The sequence below is a fragment of the Salmo salar genome, chromosome 23 (genome assembly GCF_965601325.2).
Source record: "Salmo salar chromosome 23, fSalSal1, whole genome shotgun sequence".
In the NCBI taxonomy this organism is placed as follows: Eukaryota; Metazoa; Chordata; class Actinopteri; order Salmoniformes; family Salmonidae; genus Salmo; species Salmo salar.
Genome location: NC_138313.1, coordinates 43695287 through 43713064, shown reverse-complemented (window position 1 = coordinate 43713064; position 17778 = coordinate 43695287). Strand labels below are relative to the sequence as shown.

General features: G+C 44.3%; 1 protein-coding gene across 1 annotated transcript in view; it reads left to right on the top strand.

The window, feature by feature from the left end:
• The window catches only part of LOC106584683 (unconventional myosin-IXAb), a 307526-nt gene that overhangs the window by 217417 nt on the left and 72331 nt on the right, over positions 1-17778 (top strand). Inside the window, exons 12-14 of the mRNA XM_082968258.1 lie at positions 12408-12529; positions 15390-15531; positions 16594-16789. Of these exons, the coding sequence (XP_082824384.1) occupies positions 12408-12529; positions 15390-15531; positions 16594-16789 (460 nt within the window). The remainder of the gene's footprint in view (positions 1-12407; positions 12530-15389; positions 15532-16593; positions 16790-17778) is intronic.

The window sequence follows — 17778 nt, the reverse complement described above, 5'->3', positions numbered from 1 at the left end:
ACAATGTGCGTGTGTGTGCGTGTGTGTGTGTGTCCCAGTGGGTATGTGTTATCGTCATACTGTGTGAGAGAGAGAGTCACAGTGTGAGTGTGTGTGTCCCAGAGAGTTTGTGTTAGCGTCATACTGTGTGAGACAGAGAGTCACAGTGTGAGTGTGTGTGTCCCAGAGAGTTTGTGTTAGCGTCATACTGTGTGAGACAGAGAGTCACAGTGTGTGTGTGAGTGTGAGTTTTTTATATTTTTTATTTATTTTATTTCACCTTTATTTAACCAGGTAGGCTAGTTGAGAACAAGTTCCCATTTACAACTGCGACCTGGCCAAGATAAAGCAAAGCAGTGTGACACAGACAACAACACAGAGTTACACATGGAATAAACAATAAACAAGTCAATGACACAGTAGAAAAAAAGAAAGTCTATATACAGTGTGTGCAAAAGGCATGAGGAGGTAAGGCAATAAATAGGCCGTAGGAGTGAATAATTACAATTTAGCAGATTAACACTGGAGTGATAAATGAGCAGATGATGATGTGCTAGTAGAGATACTGGTGTGCAAAAGAGCAGAAAAGTAAATAAAAACAGCATGGGGATGAGGTAGGTAGATTGGGTGGGCTATTTACAGATGGGCTATGTACAGCTTCAGCGATCGGTTAGCTGCTCAGATAGCTGATGTTTAAAGTTAGTGAGGGAAATATAAGTCTCCAACTTCAGCGATTTTTGCAATTCGTTCCAGTCACTGGCAGCAGAGAACTGGAAGGAGAGGCGGCCAAATGAGGTGTTGGCTTTGGGGATGATCAGTGAGATATACCTGCTGGAACGTGTGTGTGTGTGTCCCAGTGTGTTTGTGTTAGCGTCATACTGTGTGACACAGAGAGTCACAGTGTGTGTGCGTGTGTGTGAGTGTCACTACATTGTCAGAAGGAATGCAGAAGGAATGCAGTAAATGCATGGTTTACTGTAGCAGGTCAGGAATTTACGCGCGCAAGGTTTCCAGACGTAGTGTTTTGATTTGGTTTTGATGAGGGTGTTTTGGCCCTCTTGGCACCCGACTCGAGTAAATCCGTCTGTCTGTCTTTGTTTACCACTCATAATCGCCTGGCCTGCTTTGGAAATGGCACCCTATTCCCTATATAGTGCACTACTTTTGACCAGAGTTGGCACCCTATTTCCTATATAGTGCACAACTTTTGACCAAGCCCTGTAGGCCTATGGGAATAGGGTGCCATTCCAGACGCAGCCCTGGAGATGGGCTCATCGTACTCTTGTTTTGTCTGCGTGGTGTTTATTGTTTTGTCTCATTTAGCCCAGTTAGCCTAGCGCCCTACTGCCTGGCTTATGAAGACTTCTGAATGCCTTCATTTAGCCCAGTTAGCCTAGCGCCCTACTGCCTGGCTTATGAAGACTTCTGAATGCCTTCATTTAGCCCAGTTAGCCTAGCGTCCTAGTGCCTGGCTTATGAAGACTTCTGAATGCCTTCATTTAGCCCAGTTAGCCTAGCGCCCTACTGCCTGGCTTATGAAGACTTCTGAATGCCTTCATTTAGCCCAGTTAGCCTAGCGTCCTAGTGCCTGGCTTATGAAGACTTCTGAATGCCTTCATTTAGCCCAGTTAGCCTAGCATAGTAGGATAACTTTGGACTGTGGTGAGTTTCTTATGCAGTCTTTTGAGTGTGGTGAGTGTTTTGGGAGTTTTTTTGTTGTTTCCCAACAGAACATGGTTCCTTGCCGTGGTGTTTTTGTCCCGTCATGTTGATGTTCTGAGGCTTGCTGCTTTGTTTCCAGACGCTGTTGATTTGCACTCCCCCTTTTGGGTGGCATAAATTATGAACACACACACACACACACACACACACACACACACACACACACACACACACACACACACACACACACACACACACACACACACACACACACACACACACACAGAGAGAACTCTAGTCTCACTCCAACCTGATACCTTGGAGCAGAGAGCATCCCATGCCATCCCATAACATGAGCCATCACCATGGTTACTTCTGCCAATGCTGTGTCTTGCCCGGTGCCGTTGCTCACCATGACCAGAGTCATGCTCATTAGGGCTCAACGTAGCAAAGTGTTTTGCAGTAGAAAGCAAAAAAAGTTGAGTCCGTTTTCTTCCGTTTCGTGCCTAATGAACAACCCCTAATGAACAACCCTGACTTCTGACAGTCAACATCAGCAGGCTACATCCTCTCTGGGATTCCAACCATAGAACATGGTGTTACCTGGAGTTGGTCACTTGCATCACAGATGTCTCCTTAGCAACCACAGACAGCATTACATAATCGACCTGATGACGTGGCCGTCTCTCACCTTTTGATCGACCTGATGACGTGTTTTCATATTCGAGTTTATTTTACAATAGAAACTGTTTTCATATAGGAGTTTATTTGACAATATAAACTGTTTTCATATGGGAGTTTATTTTACAGTAGGAACTGCAGAGGTTAGGTTGACTACGAGGCCACGTGGAAGGGTTGCCAGATTCTGACTGATTTGTGTTTGTTTGAATAGTACAGTGTGGTCATGGCCCCTCCCACTGGCGTTTGAATAAGGGAAAATACTCCACACCTCTACTCTCCCTCGCTCGGGTAAAAGTTGCACAGATCTAGGATCAGCTAGCTAACTAACTCAGTGCCCAGGAGTAAATGCAACTTAGTCCTACTCTCCCTCATTGGGCTCTCTCACCTCTCCAACCAATCAGTTAGTCTTATCAGCAGCAAGTGTTTTACCTTTGAACAGTGGCCAAAGCTAATAGGACTGTACCAAATACTATTCCCAACAGGGGCCCAGCTCCAATGTTTACCCCGCCATGCCAATTGCTCCTGCATTTCTTCTCCATCTCTATGAAAATGATTTACAGATGTATCGGAGCTCAAACCCATGGGCACATATGTAAACAGTGTATCACATTTACGCACCCTTCTGAGATGTGTAGACTTCTCACCAACTTGAAAAAAACATCTGTGCTCTGGTATGTTTGAAATCACAGGGGGGATTTAGTTTGACCTTTTTATGAATCATTTTGTAAATAGAATGTCAGTTTAGTCGTAATACATCAACCGTCCACTTAAGTCTGTAAACTTCATGAAGTGTAAAATGGCCATTATTTTAATTTTTTTTATAGGATTTCAATAGCTTTACCGGTACCGCCTTATTCCACTTCCCACTTCAGTACGACATCACCATTATGAGTCATGTGGATCCATCTTAAGTCCCAATACTGTGACTCCTACAGACCTGAGAATGTCATAGCCTGATCCCAGATCTGTTTGTGTGGTCTTGCCAATATGAGTCCAAAAAAGAGGCAATAGCATAAATAGATCTGGGATCAGGCCATCAGTGTTAGCGAGGGGAGTTGCTCTATGACGGAGTTGTGACGGGGTCGCTCTGTGACGGGGTCGCTCTGTGACGGGGTCGCCCTGTGACGGGGTCGCCCTGTGACGGGGTCGCCCTGTGACGGAGTCGCCCTGTGACGGAGTCGCTCTATGACTGACAATGCTGTATCTATAGCTGTAACCACCGCCCCGGCCCGTTAAAACTCGGGCAGCCTGCCAAACACAATACAGCATAGGATGCAGAGAGAGAGCAGAGAGAGTGCAGAGAGAGAGCAGAGAGAGTGCAGAGAGAGAGCAGAGAGAGTGCAGAGAGAGTGCAGAGAGAGAGCAGAGAGAGAGCAGAGAGAGAGCAGAGAGAGAGCAGAGAGAGAGAGCAGAGAGAGAGCAGAGAGAGAGCAGGAGAACAATAAGGTTTAGGCCTTTATTGCGGAGCCCTGTGGCTGGTGAAGACTTTTTATGGTGTGGATTTGATTGAAACATTTAAAAAGGAAAACTTTAGTTTTTCGTGATAAACTCAGAAGCACCATCATAATGAGTCAATATAGTAATGATGTAAGTTGGATTTTAGAATTTCATTGGTGGAATTAGCTTTTTTGTACTTTTAGGGAGGAAGGATAGGCATGTGAAGTCGCACACATGAAATAAGTTTTCCTGATTTGCTGGCCACAACGCTAGCCCTGCTAGCCGCGGAGTTGGGTGTCCGGCTAGTTCCACTTCTTGTTCCTCTGTTGTTGTGTGATGTGTCTGGCACTGACATACACATACTTCAGTAGTCACAGGGCTTCTGGGTCATATTTCAGTAGTCACGGGGCTTCTGGGTCATACTTCAGTAGTCACAGGGCTTCTGGGTCATACTTCAGTGGTCACAGGGCTTCTGGGTCATACTTCAGTAGTCACAGGGCTTCTGGGTCATACTTCAGTAGTCACAGGGCTTCTGGGTCATACTTCAGTGGTCACAGGGCTTCTGGGTCATACTTCAGTAGTCACAGGGCTCAAGGGGCTTAAACAACAGCTAACATAGGTGACCTGCTGCACTGATCCTGTTTATATCTCCCAAAAGCAGTGATCCTGTTTAGATCTCCCAACACTACTGATCCTGTTTACAATGCCTTGCAAAAGTATTCATCCCCCTTGGTGTTTTTCCTATTTTGTTGCATTACAACCTGTAATTTAAATAGATTTTTATTTGGATTTCATGTAATGGACATACACAAAATAGTCAAAATTGGTGAAGTCAAATTAAAAAAATAACTTGTTTCAAAAAATTATTAAAAATAAAAACCTGAAAAGTGGTGCGTGCATATGTATTCACTCCCTTTGCTATGAAGCCCCTAAATAAGATCTGGTGCAACCAATTAACTTCAGAAGTCACATTATTAGTTAAATAAAGTCCACCTGTGTGCAATCTAAGTGCCACATGATCTGTCACATGATCTCAGTATATATACACCTGTCTGAAAGGCCCCAGAGTCTGTAACACCACTAAGCAAGGGGCACCACCATGCAAGCGGCACCATGAAGACCAAGGAGCTCTCCAAACAGGTCAGGGACAAAGTTCTGGAGAAGTACATATCAGGGTTTGGTTATAAAAAAATATCAGAAACTTTGAACATCCCACGGAGCACCATTAAATCCATTATTTCAAAATTTAAAGAGTATGGCACCACGACAAACCTGCCAAGAGAGGGCTGCCCACCAAAACTCACGGACCAGGCAAGGAGGGCATTAATCAGAGAGGCAACAAAGAGACCAAAGATAACCCTGAAGGAGCTGCAAAGCTCCACAGCAGAGATTGGAGTATCTGTCCATAGGACCACTTTAAGTCGTACACTCCACAGAGCTGAGCTTTATGGAAGGGTGGCCAGAAAAAAGCCATTGCTTAAATAAAAAAATAAGAAAACACGTTTGGTTTTGGCCAAAAGGCATGTGGGAGACTCCCCAGACATACAGAAGAAGGTACTCTTGTCAGATGAGACTAAAATTGAGCTTTTTGGCCATCAAGGAAAATGCTATGTCTGGCGCAAACCCAACACCTCTCATCACCCCGAGAACACCATCCCCCATCATGCTGTGGGGATGTTTTTCATCGGCAGGGACTGGGTAACTGGTCACAATTGAAGGAATGATGGATGGAGCTAAATACAGGGAAATTCTTGAGGGAAACCTGTTTGTCTTCCAGAGATTTGAGACTGGGACGGAGGTTCACCTTCCAGCAGGACAATTCTTTTATTTTTTATTTCACCTTTATTTAACCAGGTAGGCCAGTTGAGAACAAGTTCTCATTTACAACTGCAACCTGGCCAAGATAGAGCAAAGCAGTGCGACACAAACAACACAGACTTACACATGGGATAACAAGCGTACAGTCAATAACATAATAGAAAAGTCTATATACAGTGTGTGCAAATGTAGTAAAATTAGAGACGTAATGGCAAAATAATTGCAATGTAGCAATTAAACACTGGAGTGATAGATGTGGAGAAGATGAATGTGTGAGTAGAAATACTGGGGTGCAAAGGAGCAAAATAATAAATTACAATATGGGGATGAGGTAGTTGGGTGGGCTATTTACAGATGTAAAATGTACAGGTGCAATGATCAGTAAGCTGCTCTGACAGCTGATGCTTAAAGTTAGTGAGGAGATATGTCTCCAGCTTCAGTGATTTTTGCAATTCGTTGCAGTCATTGGCAGCAGAAAACTGAAAGGAAAGGTGGCCAAAGGAGGTGAAGGCGTTGGGGGTGACCAGTGAAATATATCTGCTGGAGCGCGTGGGTGCTGCTGTGGTGAGATAAGGCGGGGCTTTACTTAGCAAAGACGTATAGATGACCTGGAGCCAGTGGGTTTGGCGACGAATATGAAGCGAGGGCCAGCCAACGAGAGCATACAGGTCGCAGTGGTGGGTAGTATATGGGGCTCTGGGTGTCAAATGGATGGCACTGTGATAGACTACATCCAATTTGCTGAGTAGAGTGTTGGAGGCTATTTTGTAAATGACATCGCCGAAGTCAAGGATCGGTAGGATAGTCAGTTTTACGAGGGTATGTTTGGCAGCATGAGAGAAGGATGCTTTGTTGCGAAATAGGAAGCCAATTCTAGATTTAATTTTGGATTGGAGATGCTTAATGTGAGTCTGGAAGGAGAGTTTCCAATCTAGCCAGACACCTAGGTATTTGTAGTTGACCACATATTCTAAGTCAGAACGGTCCAGAGTGGTGATGCTAGACAGGCGGGCGTGTGCGGGCAGCGATCGGTTGAAGAGCATGCATTTAGTTTTACTTGCATTTAAGAGCAGTTGGAGGCCACGGAAGGAGTGTTTTATGGCATTGAAGCTCGTCTGGAGGTTTGTTAACACAGTGTCCAAAGAAGGGCCAGAAGTATACAGAATGGTGTCGTCTGCGTAGAGGTGGATCAGAGAATCACCAGCAACAAGAGCGACATCATTGATGTATACAGAGAAAAGAGTCGGCCTGAGAATTGAACCCTGCGGCACCCCCATAGAGACTGCCAGAGGTCCGGACAACAGGCCCTCCGATTTGACACACTGAACTCTATCTGAGTAGTAGCTGGTGAACCAGGTGAGGCAGTCATTTGAGAAACCAAGGCTGTTGAGTCTGCCGATAAGAATGCAGTGATTGAAAGAGTCGAAAGCCTTGTCCAGGTCGATGAATATGGCTCCACAGTACTTTCTTTTATCGATGGCAGTTATGATATCGTTTAGGACCTTGAGCGTGGCTGAGTTACACCCATGACCAGCTCAGAAACCAGATTGCATAGCGGAGAAGGTACGATGGGATTCGAAATGGTCGGTGATCTGATTGTTAACTTGGCTTTCCAAGACTTTAGAAAGGCAGGGTAGGATAGATATAGGTCTGTAACAGTTTGGGTCTAGAGTGTCACTCCCTTTGAAGAGGGGGATGACCGCGGCAGCTTTCCAGTCTTTAGGGATCTCAGACGATACAAATGAGAGGTTGAACAGGCTAGTAATAGGGGTTGCAACAATTGAGGCGGATAATTTTAGAAAGAGAGGGTCCAGATTGTCTAGCTCGGCTGATTTGTAGGGGTCCAGATTTTGCAGCTCTTTCGAACATCAGCTGTCTGGATTTGGGTGAAGGAGAAATGGGGAGGCTTGGGCAAGTTGCTGTGGGGGGTGCAGAGCTATTGACCGGGATAGGGGTAGCCAGGTGGAAAGCATGGCCAGTCGTAGAAGAATGCTTATTGAAATTCTTGATTATCGTAGATTTATCGGTGGTGACAGTGTTTCCTAGCCTCAGTGCAGTGGGCAGCTGGGAGGCGGTGCTCTTATTCTCCATGGACTTTACAGTGTCCCAGAACTTTTTGGAGTTTGTGCTACAGGATGCAAATTTCTGTTTGAAAAAGTTAGCATTTGCTTTCATAACTGCCTTTGTATATTGGTTCCTAACTTCCCTGAAAAGTTGCATATCGCGGGGGGCTATATGATGCTAATGCAGTACACCACAGGATTTTTTTGTGCTGGTCAAGGGCAGTCAAGTCTGGAGTGAACCAAGGGTTATGTCAGGTCTTAGTTCTACATTTTTTGAATGGGGCATGCTTATTTAAGATGGTGAGGAAAGCACTTTTAAAGAATAACCAGGCATCCTCTACTGACGGAATGAGGTCAATATCCTTCCAGGATACCCGGGCCAGGTTGATTAGAAAGGCCTGCTCACTGAAGTGTTTTAGGGAGCGTTTGACAGTGATGAGGGGTGGTCGTTTGACCGCGGACCCATTACGGACGCAGGCAATGAGGCAGTGATCGCTGAGATCCTGGTTGAAGACAGCAGAGGTGTATTTAGAGACAGGTTGGTCAGGATGATATCTGAGGGTGCCCGTGTTTACGGATTTGGGATTGTACCTGGTAGGTTCCATGATAATTTGTGTGAGATTGAGGGCATCCAGGTTGGTGGAGTGTGCTAAAGCAGTGAATTAAACAAATTTAGGGAGGTGTCTTCTGATGTTAACATGCATGAAACCAAGGCTTTTACGGTTACAGAATTCAACAAATGATAGCTCCTGGGGAATAGGAGTGGATCTTGGGGCTACAGGGCCTGGGTTAACCTCTACTTCACCAGAGGAACAGAGGAGGAGTAGGATAAGGGTACGGCTAAAGGCTATAAGAACTGGTTGTCTAGTGCATTGGGGACAGAGAATAGGAGCAGATTTCTGGGCGTGGTAGAATAGATTCAAGGCCTAATGTACAGACAAGGGTATGGTAGGATGTGAGTACAGTGGAGGTAAACCTAGGCGTTGAGTGACGATGAGAAAGGTTTTGTCTCTGGAGGGACAAGTTAAGCCAGGTGAGGTCTCCGTATGTCTGTAGGGTGGGACGAAAGTGCTATCTAAGGCATTTTGAGTGGGACTGAAGGCTCTACAGTCAAATAAAATAGTAAAAACTAGCCAAGACAGCAGTAGACAAGGCATATTGACATTAGGGAGAGGTATAAAGCAATCACAGGTGTTGATCAGGAGAGCTAAGACAACAACGGGTAAATTATGATGAATGGGCAGAGCGGGTCACTTAGGTCAGTCAGACCTAAGTGGGTTCGATTCCCACGGGGGGCCAGTACAAAAAAAAGAAAATGCATGAAATGAAATGTATGCATTCACTACTGTAAGTTGCTCTGGATAAGAGCGTCTGCTAAATGACTAAAATGTCAAATGTATATATTATCATAAACAAAATGAGGTACCGTGTTATTGAAACAGGGGGCATCAGCTGTGTAGCCGAGTGATCATAGGGTCAAAAGAGCAGCAGTAGGTGAGTCAGTGTGCTGTTCGGTAGTCACTACTTCGCTAGGCGAGCAGGGGACACGGCGTTCAGAAAAGCTAACGGGCCGGGGCTAGTAGAGGGTTCTGCGGCGACATCGTAACAGAATAGCCCGTTGAGACCACATTGGGCGATCACGTTGGCAGTCCAGTCGTGATGGATCGGCGGGGCCCCGTGTCGACAATTAAGGGTCTAGGCCAATTGGCAAAGAAGGTATTGTAGCCCTAGAATGAGCTGGTATTTGGGCCTAGCTCGAGGATAGCTCAAGGCTAGCTGGTGCTTGCTTGACCCTAAGCATACTGCTAAAGCAACACTCGAGTGGTTTAAGGGAAAACATTTAAATGTCTTGGAATGGCCTAGTCAAAGCCCAGACCTCAATCCAATTGAGAATCTGTGGTATGACTTAAAGATTGCTGTACACCAGCGGAACCCATCCAACTTGAAGGAGCTGGAGCAGTTTTGCCTTGAATGGGCAAAAGTCCCAGTGGCTAGATGTGCCAAGCTTATAGAGACATACCCCGAGAGACTTGCAGCTGTAATTGCTGCGAATGGTGGATCTACAAAGTATTAACTTTGGGGGGTGAATAGTTATGCACGCTCAAGTTTTCTGTTTTATTGTCTTATTTCTTGTTTGTTTCACAAGAAAAAATATTTTTCATCTTCAAAGTGGTTGGCATGATGTGTAAATGAAATGATACAAACCCCCCAAAAATCGATTTTAATTCCAGGTTGTAAGGCAACAAAATAGGAAAAATGTCAAGGGGGGTGAATACTTTCGCAAGTCACTGTATATCGCCCAACACTGCTGATCCTGTTTATATCCCCCAACACCACTGATCCTGTTTATATCTCCCAACACTACTGATCCTGTTTATATCTCCCAATACCACTTATCCTGTTTATATCTCCCAACACCACTGATCCTGTTTATATCTCCCAACACCACTGATCCTGTTTATATCTCCCAACACTACTGATCCTGTTTATATCTCCCAACACTACTGATCCTGTACTGATCCTGTTTATATCTCCCAACACTACTGATCCTGTTTATATCCCCCAACACTACTGATCCTGTTTATATCTCCCAACACCACTGATCCTGTTTATATCCCCCAACACCACTGATCCTGTTTATATCCTCCAACACTACTGATCCTGTTTATATCTCCCAACACCACTGATCCTGTACTGATCCTGTTTATATCCCCCAACACCACTGATCCTGTTTATATCTCCCAACACCACTGATCCTGTTTATATCTCCCAACACCACTGATCCTGTACTGATCCTGTTTATATCCCCCAACACTACTGATCCTGTTAATATCTCCCAACACCACTGATCCTGTTTATATCTCCCAACACTACTGATCCTGTACTGATCCTGTTTATATCCCCCAATACTACTGATCCTGTTTATATCTCCCAACACTACTGATCCTGTTTATATCTCCCAACACTACTGATCCTGTTTATATCTCCCAACACCACTGATCCTGTTTATATCTCCCAACACTACTGATCCTGTACTGATCCTGTTTATATCTCCCAATTACCACTGATCCTGTTTATATCTCCCAACACCACTGATCCTGTTTATATCTCCCAACACTACTGATCCTGTTTATATCTCCCAACACCACTGATCCTGTTTATATCCCCCAACACCACTGATCCTGTTTTTATCCCCCAACACCGACTGATGCCTGTTTATATCCCCCAACACTACTGATCCTGTTTATATCCCCCAACACCACTGATCCTGTTTATATCTCCCAACACTACTGATCCTGTTTATATCTCCCAACACTACTGATCCTGTTGTGATATCCCCCAACACCACTGATCCTGTTTATATCTCCCAACACTACTGATCCTGTTTATATCTCCCAACACCACTGATCCTGTTCTGATCCTGTTTATATCTCCCAATACCACTGATCCTGTTTATATCTCCCAACACTACTGATCCTGTTTATATCCCCCAACACCACGGATCCTGTTCTGATCCTGTTTATATCTCCCAATACCACTTATCCTGTTTATATCCCCCAACATCACTGATCCTGTTTATATCCCCCAACACTACTGATCCTGTTTATATCCCCCAACACTACTGATTCTGTTTATATCCCCCAACACTACTGATCCTGTTTATATCTCCCAACACCACTGATCCTGTTTATATCTCCCAACACCACTGATCCTGTACTGATCCTGTTTATATCTCCCAACACTACTGATCCTGTACTGATCCTGTTTATATCTCCCAATACCACTGATCCTGTTTATATCTCCCAACACCACTGATCCTGTTTATATCCCCCAACACTACTGATCCTGTACTGATCCTGTTTATATCTCCCAATACAACTGATCCTGTTTATATCTCCCAACACCACTGATCCGGTTTATATCCCCCAACACTACTGATCCTGTTTATATCCCCCAACACCACTGATCCTGTTTATATCTCCCAACACCACTGATCCTGTTTATATCTCCCAACACCACTGATCCTGTACTGATCCTGTTTATATCTCCCAACACTACTGATCCTGTACTGATCCTGTTTATATCTCCCAATACCACTGATCCTGTTTATATCTCCCAACACCACTGATCCTGTTTATATCTCCCAACACCACTGATCCTGTACTGATCCTGTTTATATCTCCCAACACTACTGATCCTGTACTGATCCTGTTTATATCTCCCAATACCACTGATCCTGTTTATATCTCCCAACACTACTGATCCTGTTTATATCTCCCAACACTACTGATCCTGTACTGATCCTGTTTATATCTCCCAACACTACTGATCCTGTTTATATCTCCCAACACTACTGATCCTGTACTGATCCTGTTTATATCTCCCAACACTACTGATCCTGTTTATATCCCCCAACACCTTTGAACCTGTTCACATCCTTGTGAGAAAATGGTTGACACGTGGACACAGCTGACCTTTGTGAGGAAACTGTTGGCACGTGGACACACTGGTGACCTTTGTGAGGAAACTGTTGGCACGTGGACACACTGGTGACCTTTGTGAGGAAACTGTTGGCACGTGGACACACTGGTGATCTTTGTGAGGAAACTGTTGACATCTGGACACACTGGTGACCTTTGTTGTAGAGTCTTTAAATAAACTCTATTGATACTCAAAGGGGAAATGTGATGTATTGGATGACTTGTGAACAACTTTTACTGCCGGCACTGTTTCTGACACAACACCACTGTTGTTTCCCCCTTACAGGAGGAGTACAGGGCCGAGAGCATCAGCTGGCACCACATCGACTACATCGACAACACCGGCTGCATCAACCTTATCAGCAAGAAGCCCACCGCGCTGCTCCACCTGCTGGACGAAGAGTGCAAGTACGTCATGTTGGAGCCTTTCTCCTTCCTTTTTACTACACATTTATTACATTTTAGTCATTTAGCTGACGCTACTAAAGCACTACCTCAGGGCGGTTTGCTGCAATGTCACATTTAGAGGTGTACTTTCTTAGCCATGACATCCATCTGCAGTAAAAAAGGACTCGTTCTCGAATGTCCTCAGGCTCCATAGAACATAGTTTTGGTGAAGAATTAGACTTGGCTCAGAAGAACGTGGTAGGCTATGTTTTGGTTATATGTCAAACTTCTTTAGAACAAAGCCAATGTAAAACCAAGTTGGTTACATTGCTGGACCAACACTCATTGCCAATGACCTTAGAATCATCCCACATGAGCAGAGCACAGACAAGATGAGGAATATAGGCTAACAACGCTCTTCATTATTAGCGAAATACTTGATTAATTACAACATTAGCCAGGCTAACTTAAGCACATAAAAACTAATGATACACGCTAACTCATATATTTGCCTTTCTGGGGCACACGTACGCCCTATTTAAAGCGTCTCACATAGGCCACTGCACAATCCCATTTCAATCCCTCGTAAATTAAACCCAGCATACAAAAACACAGGACCGCCATGACCATATTAGCGGCGTGAGCTAGCTAACCTACCCTAACCTAGCCACTAAGGGCTGCTAGCCACTTAGCCCTGAACACTCATGTAATAACAAGTGGATGGAAGAGTGTATGGACCGCTTTCCCAGAGCCACAAGGTCAGAGGGATAATTTTTCCCTCTTAAAGGCCTCCCTCCCGGGCCTCTCACGTGATTTATTCCATCGCACAGAAGAATGTAATGCTAATGATTATGTAGCACCCCAGAACCCTCTTAAAGATTTCATCATTCATAGTTAGCTTGTAGCCTCTTTCAGATACTCTCAAGGATAGTATTTGTTTCCAGGGGCCATACTACCGGTTAGTCCATTTATAACTGGACAGTGAAGCTAATTCTTTGACCCCAAGGAGAACCAGGAAATAGCGGAGCGAATTCTGCATAGTGCATCTTTAAGGGAGGTTGTCTTAGTGAGTGGTGTTGCTTTAGGGTAGCTGGTTTTAGTGAGTGGTGTTGCTTTAAGGGAGGTTGTTTTAGTGAGTGGTGTTGCTTTAGGGTAGCTGGTTTTAGTGAGTGGTGTTGCTTTAAGGGAGCATGTTTTAGTGAGTGGTGTTGCTTTAAGGGAGGTTGTTTTAGTGAGTGGTGTTGCTTTAAGGGAGGTTGTTTTAGTGAGTGGTGTTGCTTTAAGGGAGGTTGTTTTAGTGAGTGGTGTTGCTTTACGGGAGGATGTTTTAGTGAGTGGTGTTGCTTTACGGGAGGTTGTTTTAGTGAGTGGTGTTGCTTTAAGGGAGGTTGTTTTAGTGAGTGGTGTTGCTTTAAGGGAGGTTGTTTTAGTGAGTAGTGTTGCTTTAAGGGAGCATGTTTTAGTGAGTAGTGTTGCTTTAAGGGAGCATGTTTTAGTGAGTGGTGTTGCTTTAAGGGAGGTTGTTTTAGTGAGTGGTGTTGCTTTAAGGGAGCATGTTTTAGTGAGTAGTGTTGCTTTAAGGGAGGTTGTTTTAGTGAGTAGTGTTGCTTTACGGGAGGATGTTTTAGTGAGTAGTGTTGCTTTAAGGGAGCATGTTTTAGTGAGTGGTGTTGCTTTAAGGGAGGTTGTTTTAGTGAGTGGTGTTGCTTTAAGGGAGCATGTTTTAGTGAGTAGTGTTGCTTTAAGGGAGGTTGTTTTAGTGAGTGGTGTTGCTTTAAGGGAGCTTGTTTTAGTGAGTGGTGTTGCTTTAAGGGAGGTTGTTTTAGTGAGTGGTGTTGCTTTAAGGGAGCATGTTTTAGTGAGTGGTGTTGCTTTACGGGAGGATGTTTTAGTGAGTGGTGTTGCTTTACGGGAGGTTGTTTTAGTGAGTGGTGTTGCTTTACGGGAGGTTGTTTTAGTGAGTGGTGTTGCTTTACGGGAGGTTGTTTTAGTGAGTGGTGTTGCTTTAAGGGAGCTTGTTTTAGTGAGTGGTGTTGCTTTAAGGGAGCATGTTTTAGTGAGTGGTGTTGCTTTAAGGGAGCATGTTTTAGTGAGTGGTGTTGCTTTAAGGGAGCTTGTTTTAGTGAGTGGTGTTGCTTTAAGGGAGCTTGTTTTAGTGAGTGGTGTTGCTTTAAGGGAGCTTGTTTTAGTGAGTGGTGTTGCTTTAAGGGAGCTTGTTTTAGTGAGTGGTGTTGCTTTAAGGGAGGTTGTTTTAGTGAGTGGTGTTGCTTTAAGGGAGCATGTTTTAGTGAGTGGTGTTGCTTTAAGGGAGCATGTTTTAGTGAGTGGTGTTGCTTTAAGGGAGCATGTTTTAGTGAGTGGTGTTGCTTTAAGGGAGGTTGTTTTAGTGAGTAGTGTTGCTTTAAGGGAGCATGTTTTAGTGAGTGGTGTTGCTTTAAGGGAGCTTGTTTTAGTGAGTGGTGTTGCTTTAAGGGAGCATGTTTTAGTGAGTAGTGTTGCTTTAAGGGAGCATGTTTTAGTGAGTGGTGTTGCTTTAAGGGAGATTGTTTTAGTGAGTGGTGTTGCTTTAAGGGAGGTTGTTTTAGTGAGTGGTGTTGCTTTAAGGGAGCATGTTTTAGTGAGTGGTGTTGCTTTAAGGGAGGTTGTTTTAGTGAGTGGTGTTGCTTTAAGGGAGCTTGTTTTAGTGAGTAGTGTTGCTTTAAGGGAGGTTGTTTTAGTGAGTGGTGTTGCTTTAAGGGAGCTTGTTTTAGTGAGTAGTGTTGCTTTAAGGGAGAATGTTTTAGTGAGTGGTGTGATCTGGAACCAGGCTAGTCAGTAGATACCCTGGTCTCCCATCCTACGGTCCTAACCCTAGTCCCCACCCTCTTCTCTGTCCCTTTAGTTTCCCCCAGGCCTCTAACCAGACCCTGCTGGACAAGTTCAAACGGCAGCATGAGGGGAACAGCTACATCGAGTTCCCCGCTGTAATGGAGCCCGCCTTCATTATCTGCCACTACGCCGGCAAAGTCAAGTACGGCATCAAGGTAAGGACTGCTGACATGACCACATGTCCCTGTAGATTCAGTGTCAGTCACAACCCATCCGTCAATCATTCGTTCACAACAGCTCTGTGTGTCAGCCTATATGATAGCGTTATGTCAGAGTTGTGATATTACTGACGGACACTACTGGCAAGGTTTGTCCATTAATGGTAGCCTAAATGTATGCTACTGGGCCTCTAATAAATTTACACTGAAAAATACAAAATAAAATAAAAATATAGGACAAAACACATCACGACAAGCGAGACACCACAACACTACATAAAGAGAGACCTAAGACAACAACATAGGATGGCAGCAACACATGACAACACAGCATGGTAGCAGTACAACATGACAACAACATGGTAGCAACACAACATGACAACAACATGGTAGCAACACAACATGACAACAACATGGTAGCAACACAACACCTGACAACAACATGGTAGCAACACAACACAACATGACAACAACATGGTAGCAACACAACATGACAACAACATGGTAGCAACACAACATGACAACAACATGGTAGGAACACAACATGACAACAACATGGTAGCAACATAACATGACAACAACATGGTAGCAACATAACATGGCAGCAGCACAATGTGGTAGCAGAACAAAACATGGTACAAACATTATTGGGCACAGACAACAGCACAAAGGGCAAGAAGGTAGAGACAACAATACATCACACGAAGCAGCCACAACTGTCAGTAAGAGTATCCATGATTGAGTCATTGTGTGACAAGCTTGTAGCGTCATACGTAAGAAGACTTGAGGCTATAATTGCTGCCAAAGGTGCTTCAACAAAGTACTGAGTAAGTACTGTCATTATGGGGTGTTGTGTGTAGATTGATGAGGGAAAATAACAATGTAATACATTTTAGAATAAGGCTGTTACATAACAAAATGTGGAAAAGGTCAAGAGGTCTGAATACTTTCCGAATGCACTGTATGTTAAGCATCAAACAGATTGTAACAGAGACGGACTGCCTGTACTGTATAGTAGATCCGGTGGATAGATCTCATCACTATATTCTGCCCCTACAGGACTTCAGGGAGAAGAACACTGATCACATGCGTCCGGACATCGTGGCCCTGTTGAAGAGCAGTAAGAACGCCTTCATCTGTGGCCTGATGGGCATCGACCCGGTGGCCACCTTCCGCTGGGCCGTCCTCAGAACCTACTTCAGAGCCATGGTAGCCTTCAGGGAGGCTGGGAAGAGACACGCCGACAAGAAGACTGGTGAGACCATAGACTGCTGCTGTAGCCATACACAGTGCATGGGGCGGCAGGGTAGCCTAGTGGTTAGAGCGTTGGACTAGTAATCGAAAGGTTGCAAGTTCGAATCCCTGAGCTGACAAGGTAAAACTCTGTCGTTCTGCCCCTGTTCCTAGGCCGTCATTGTAAATAAGAATTTGTTCTTAACTGACCTGCCGAGTTAAATAGAAATAAAATAGCTTTACACACAGACATGTACATGTATAAACTCACTGAAATACACACACTTTTGAACATACACATTTATTCTCTCCCAGACACACTCTCACCCTTCTTCCCGAGTGACAGATGATGTGAGTTTTCGTCCCCCACAGTACAGTATGTTAGCTTCGGTGGGCTGTCAGAAATAGCAAATGCTCAAATGGTGTACTTTGCCCCGGGTTTGAAAGAGACAATAAGTATCCTTGAAACACAATATGACTCCTGAACATTCTCAGTGATTAGACAAGCTTGACTTCACAAACCTAAACGCAGCTCTTTTTCGTTATTCATCCCCTGGCTTTAGGGATATTCGAGCATTTCTATATCCAAGGTAACATCCTGGTCTGTTTCAGAGGTGAAGGAGTTTTAGCTCTCCCCCCGACCACTGATGATGTAGGAGCTGCCACTTATCCACATTAGGCTTCATCTCCTATTATTACATGTTGAGCTTCCACATTAGTCTTCATCTCTTATTATTACATGTTGAGCTTCCACATTAGTCTTCATCTCCTATTATTACATGTTGAGCTTCCACATTAGTCTTCATCTCCTATTATTACATGTTGAGCTTCCACATTAGTCTTCATCTCCTATTATTACATGTTGAGCTTCCACATTAGTCTTCATCTCCTATTATTACATGTTGAGCTTCCACATTAGTCTTCATCTCCTATTATTACATGTTGAGCTTCCACATTAGTCTTCATCTCTTATTATTACATGTTGAGCTTCCACATTAGTCTTCATCTCCT